At 59.6% G+C, this 6,152-nt stretch overlaps 1 protein-coding gene across 1 annotated transcript; it reads right to left on the bottom strand.

Annotated features, from left to right (window-relative positions):
- Positions 1-226: 226 nt before the first annotated feature.
- On the bottom strand, positions 227-4,135 carry PDYN (prodynorphin). Its single transcript, XM_090152393.1, has 3 exons — positions 3,993-4,135; positions 1,669-1,810; positions 227-1,457 (listed from the first exon to the last, which is right to left on the bottom strand). Exons 2-3 carry the CDS (start codon positions 1,795-1,797, stop codon positions 891-893), a joined length of 696 nt encoding a protein of 231 aa, XP_090008519.1. The 5' UTR covers positions 1,798-1,810; positions 3,993-4,135; the 3' UTR covers positions 227-890.
- Between the last annotated feature and the right edge of the window lie 2,017 nt (positions 4,136-6,152).

Genomic DNA, 6,152 nt, shown 5'->3' with positions numbered 1-6,152 from the left:
ATCGCCCAACAGTTTAGTGTGCCTACAGCCCTGGGCAGTGAGGCTATGGAGAAGTTCTGCATGGGTTGGGCTTCGCTGGCACAGAGCTGCTGCTGCTGTTGGTCATACTGTGCTCAAAGCATGCATGGGAATATAATGGTTTGGTCACTGTGCTTGGGTTCACAACCACAGCATGGCCTTAGGGCAGCAGCAATGGGATTTGTGGGCACTCCCAAGGCCCCGGTTTGGGATATGTGATCCCCTCATGCTGAGGCTGGATCCACCCAGAGGAAGATGATGCTCAGCACCCACCATGGCTTTGTTGGCATCTGCCTTTTATTGGCTGTGAAGGGAGCAGGGGGCCCAGATGGGGTGAACCAGAGAGCATTCTTGTATCAGGGAAGGCAGCAGGACCAGGTGGGCACTAGGATGAGCAGAATGCAATGGGTGGACTGGGGAAGGGATGGGGATGCTCAGCCCCCTGCTGCCCTGCCACCCCTCCCTATGGCCACTGTACAGTCCACTGACTGCATCTTAGCTCTGCTCAGGCTCATCCTTCCTGGGGCTTGGAAGCTGTTGCCTCATCCATCATATGTCATGTTTTCCAGCCCCTGCCGTGCATCTGCAGCTGTGGCAGGGCTGGGGATGCATCCCCAGTGGATGTGCTGCCAGCAGCTGGGGTGTGATACCATCCCCTGGACGCACAGGGTCCCTAAAGGCTGTGCAGGTGAACCAGAGAGAGATAACAGGGGGCAGAACTGGAGCATTTGCAGGGCTGGGGATGGCAGAGCCCATGGCCCTTTGAGGAGGATGAGGCGAGGATGGTGGCAACCGCTCGGAGCAGGAGACAAAGGGATGGGGTGATGACGCGGGTCGGGCTGGTGGCACAGGGTCCTGTCCCATGCCAGGCTCTATAGGTCTAAGACCTCCCCTGAGTAGGCATTGGGGTCCTCATCTGAGCGCGTGGTCACCTTGAACTGCCGCCGCAGGAAACCCCCGTACCGCTTCTGATTGTCCCACTTGAGCTTGGGCCGGATGCGGCGCATGAAGCCCCCGTAGCGCTTGTGCAGCTCCGCCAGCTCCTGCCCCTCAGCCCCCGCGCCCTCGGGCTCCTCACCCCCCCCCGGCCCCGGGTAGTTCTCAGGAGCCACCCGCTCCCCTGGATTGTGGCTGAAGCCCCCCGACTTCTTGCTGAGGCTGCCCTTGTTGTGGGCGTTGTCGCGCAGCAGGGACAGCAGCCTCCCCTTGGCCAGCTTCTTCATGAAGCCTCCGTAGCGTTTGGCTGGTGCCAGCGGCAGCTCCTCAGGGCTGGGATCCTGCTCTGGCTCTGCCTCATCATCCGCCTCTGCTGGGGATGCTTCTGTCCCTTCTGTTCCCTCGGCCAGGGCCACCAATGGGGCCAGGAGTGCCAGTGCCTTCCTGCAGCTCTCCCACTCGGCGCCAGGCGGAGAGGAGCCCTGGCACTGCCACAGGCACATCTGCAAGACAGCGGCCATAACAGCACCGGCATCACAAAGCACCCGGGTACCACCACCCCATCCATCACCGTCCCAACCCCTGGATCCATGCTGCCAAGCTCACAAGGAGCCAAGCTTTGTGCCTTCACCACCACCCTGTGACATCCCCAAGTTGTCCTTGCTGTTGTACCCCAGTACTGAATGCTGGGGGCTGGTTGGGGCCAACACTCACCAGGGGCTGGATGCTGCTCTCGGTGCCATGTGCCTGGTTGGCACAGAGGGAGCACTGGGTTACGCAGTCAGCAGAGGCTGTTGCAGCCAGGGAAAGGCAGAGTACCAGTGCCAGCACCCGCTGTGCCATCGTGCCTCGCTGCCTGGGGAGGGTGAGAGTACAGAGAGCATCACCTATCTGAACCCAAAGCTGGGAGTCAGCACCTGTCTGTGCCCAGAGCCCATCTGTTTGCAGCGGGCACCTACCTCCTCTGCCTGCTCCTGGGGAGCTGTGCCTGCACCCACGCGACTCAGCTCCAGGATCTGCTCCCAGGGGAGAGACCCAAGGGATGCTGCAGGACACTGACCCTGTGTGGGTTCATGCACAAAGACCAAAGCCCCATCCCAGCCCTTCCACTGCCCGGCATGTATCATTTGCAGGCAGAGTCTCTCATTCCTTCCAGCATCACAGCTCTCTGCAATATTGTGATCGTACGTTTGTGTGGCACAGTGGGGATGAATCAGCCCTCCCCTTGGCCTTGGGGAAGAACAGTGCTGAGACACGGAGCTGCTGGCAGAAGGGGATGTAAGGGATGCAGGGAAAGACAGGGGAATTGGGTCACCCACCTCCAGCACAGCCTTGCCCCATGCTGCATCCCCTGCATCCCTCATCCCACCTGCTGCTTCTGCATGGGGAGGGGGAGAACGCCAATCCCAGGCTTAATCCTACCTGCCGGCTGTGACCACCATCCTCCAGGCTCCGCGAGCCCTGCACGAGGCCAGGAGGGCTGCATGCACCGTGCAATGGGTTGGAGTGGGGCACCAGAACCCCCAGCAGCACCTGCAGAACCCAGAGGCCACAGTGCCACCAGCCCCAGGAGCAAGAGCCAACCCAAGAGCATCCCACTGCCTCCGCGCCTGCTTCAATCCAAGGTGGGAAGGCATGACCCAGAGGGATCAGTTACACGTTAATGACGCATATTAGAGACTATTGTATTCTTTGGCACTGTCTGCTAATGTACTCTAATTGGCGCTGATGAAGAAATGTTAATGCCACGGTATTAATTCATGCTAAATTAAATTTGAATTTGAATTATCTTCACCATCGTGTGTCGAGAAATCTGCATTCTTCAGCTGCGCTGAACAGCCCGAGTGCATCACACCAGGATGGGCACGGACATGGTGCAGCACTGACAGCCCCTGCTCATCTCAGTGGCACCGAGCGAGGAGAGAGGACTCACCTGCTGCTAAGGTAAATGCTGGCTGTGCTATTGTGCTTGGAAGCTGCAGCCCTGCAGTGCCCCGTGCACCCGATGTGAACGTACCTCAGCACAGATGCTCCCAAGGTGCTCTGCCATCCTGCTGCTGCAGGAGGAGGAGAGAACGGGGCAGGGAAAGGGGAGGCAAGGCAGGGCTTTATGTGAAAGTGAAAAGAGATGCTCAAAAAGGGGAGAGACAAAGGGAAGAGGAAGAAAAATGGGGTTGGAGTGGGACCTGGAGCACCCTGAGGTGAGCTCTGCCTGGAACATCCATCCTGAGGAATGCGTCTGCACGATCACAGCAGAGCTGTAAGAGACTGGGGTAGCTCTTGGTTCCTACCCGTGTCCTGTGTGTGCTGCACGGCCGCTCCTTCTCTACCCCTTTTCTGTTCAGGTTTTTGGTGCCAAGATATAGGACAGCCTCAGGTGTGTCTGTGCACCACAGCTCTGGGTTACAGCCCCGGCTGCACCAGCACAGAGGGATGGGGAGCAGCCCTGGGTGCGCAGCAGGTGACAGAGCACAGCACGGCCACGGAGGGCTTTGCTCCCAGCCATCACCCCCTGTATCTCTGAGCATTTCTACACAGAGATGTCACCAAGCAGTGCAGACACCCGAGCTGCGGGTGTTTCTCCCAGACAGCTTGGGATCCTACAGACACTTGTGGAGGAGCAGAGCCTGCTCCCAGCAGCTCTCTCCTCTCCTTACGTTGACCTTTCAAATCACAACACAACCAGCGTTGTGCCATCACCCATCCCTTTCCCTCTGCCCTCTCCCTGAGCTCAGCTTTGCTCTGGGGCTGTGCTATCTCCATATGAGCAAACAGCCATGGCATCAGCATCACCCCAAGCCCCAGCAAAGCGATGCTGTGAAACCCCCGGGGGATGAGTGGGGCACCTGCAGCGACCGTGTGAATCTTGAAATAAAGCAATAAAGCAACGAGTAAAGTGTGAGATGCTCCCAGCACGGCTGCTCAGGGATGTTTTGAAACAAACTGAGTCACACTCCCTCGAGCAGCTGTGATGCCCAGCATCAAGGTGCGTGCGGGTAAAGGGAAAGGAACCCCAAATCCATGCACCCCATCCCTACCTGCTGCTCGCCCCGTCCCGCTGCGCTCTCAGGTCAGGCTGAGCTGGGCATGGGCCACGCTGGGTGCTCACCGTACTCACCGCCCGGCAGCCCGCCCGCCAGCTTTTATGGCCACCGAGTCTCCTCCTGCGGCGGGGCCCCGCTCCGCTCAGCGCTGCGGAGCCAATCGGGGCGAGGAAAGCTGTGAATAATCAGCCCCGCAGCATCCCAGCCACAGCCCTGGTGGGCTCTCTCGCTGCAGCCCCAGGGATTGGGTGTGAGCACTCCAGGTTGCTCCTTGGTCACTGCTACCCCATTGGGGTCCTGGGCATGGGCAGTAGGCAGGGGTCTCTCTTGGCTGCTGGGTGCTGAACGCAAGCCCTGCCCGAGGTGTGGGAGATGGGGAGCCCCCAGCCTCACGTTCCAGGCTTGGGAGAAGCCCCAGGCTCATGGTGAAGCTGGGCAGAGGATGGAGGCCACCCAAAGGGCAAGGGACAAACCCAAACTCCTCCTAAGGAACAAACCCAAAGAGATGAACCCAAAAGGGCTGGGGGAGAGTGGTGGTGGGAGGCAGGGAGCCCCTGCACCCTCTGCTTAGCCCCATACCCTGGGCGCATTATCTCTAAGCCCACTTTGGGGATGGGCAGTACTGGGGAACCCCCAACCCATGCACTACTGTGCCCCATCAGCACTGCATCCTGACAGCCCCACTGCCCACACACTAGACCAAGGCACCCTGTCCCCATTCCATCCCCATCCCATTCCCATTCCCATTCCCATTCCCATCCCCATCCCATCCCCACTGCCCCACTGGCTGCAGCGCAGCCCGCCCTCTCGCCTTGAAGATGGAGCTATTTTTATCGGTGCTCAAGAGGGATGTTTCCCAGCAACCTGCCTCTCTCCCCGGCTCGAGCACCAGCTGCCGGACGCGGTGCCCGCTCTCAGCCTTCCCTGTGCACAGGGGAATGGACATGGCTGGGAGCTGGCTGCCTGCACTGCCACCACCACCTTTGGGGTGCCACACGTGGACGGCACGTGGCATCTCATGGGTTTTGCTGGATGTGGGTTTTGGCTCACCCAGGCACCGAGGGAGCAGGGTATGGAGGGGTGAAGCAAGGGCCGAGCATCCCCCATCTCCCAGGGCTGATGGAGGGGATGTAGTCTGCAGAAGCTGTGCTGGGAGATGGCAGTGCTTCAGGGATGGGGAAGCTCAGTCCCCATGAGGGCACAGGCAGGGGATGTGTGGTGTTCTGGTGTGTTTTCACCCCCAGCTGAAGGTTTGCAGGCGCAGAACAAAGCCGAGAACAAAAGGCAGCCGCAAACCACAGTGGCATCCTCAGTGCTGTGTGGGCAGCCCCGGGAGGTTTCACCCTCACTACTGAGCACCACGGGGTTCCACAGAGGGTTCTCACACTGAAACCATTACATGTAGCCAGCAGCAGTCCCTATCTCGCCCTGCACGTCCCCAAAACCCGACCTCCTGCTGGTGCACGTAATTCCCATCCTGCCTTAGCCACTCAAGAGCCCCATCTCCAGGTGTGTGCCCGGGGATTGCAGTGTGGAGCATTCCAAAATCAGCCATGCTGGCAGCAGGATCAGCTCCTAGCACACATCTGGAGCATCGCCATCCCCAGGTAATGCCACACAGGGAGTGGGGCTTCTGGAGACTGAACTAACCCCATGGGCACAGGATGGAGCAGGTGCCTCCACCTCTCTTGCTGCGGGAAGAGATCGGGGTTCTCCCATCCCCAAAGCACCGCAGCCCCCATTACTTCCTATGTGCGCAGAGCTGGACGCATTCTGGTCCCTGCGGTCCAGGTGGGTGTGGGGGTGACACAGCCCTTTTGGGAAAGGCACTGCCACCAAACCCACCCACCTGCGAGCGTAATTAATATTCATCCGTCTCTTCCTAATGGGAAACTGCCTGTGAGTCATGCTGACATTTCCCTGGGACAATGGTAATTAAGCACCTGGGTAAGAGAAATAAGCGGTAATAGAAAAGTTAAGTTTGCTTTAACTGCATCAGTTCTAAAAGGGTTCGGGGGGGGACGAAAGCGCGTGGCACAGCGGGTGGGAGGCAGCGGCACGCAGCGTCAGCGGCACCGGGCTGTGCCCGGGGGCTGCTCCCGGCCCAGCCCCGCAGCGGTGGAAGGAGGGAGACGGGGAGGGGATACGGAGCGG

This window comes from Phasianus colchicus, chromosome 17, assembly GCF_987193195.1.
Source record: "Phasianus colchicus chromosome 17, bPhaCol1.hap1.1, whole genome shotgun sequence".
Classification (NCBI taxonomy): domain Eukaryota; kingdom Metazoa; phylum Chordata; class Aves; order Galliformes; family Phasianidae; genus Phasianus; species Phasianus colchicus.
The sequence above is the reverse complement of the archived record's forward strand: the minus strand, read 5'-3'. Positions and strand labels throughout refer to the sequence as shown.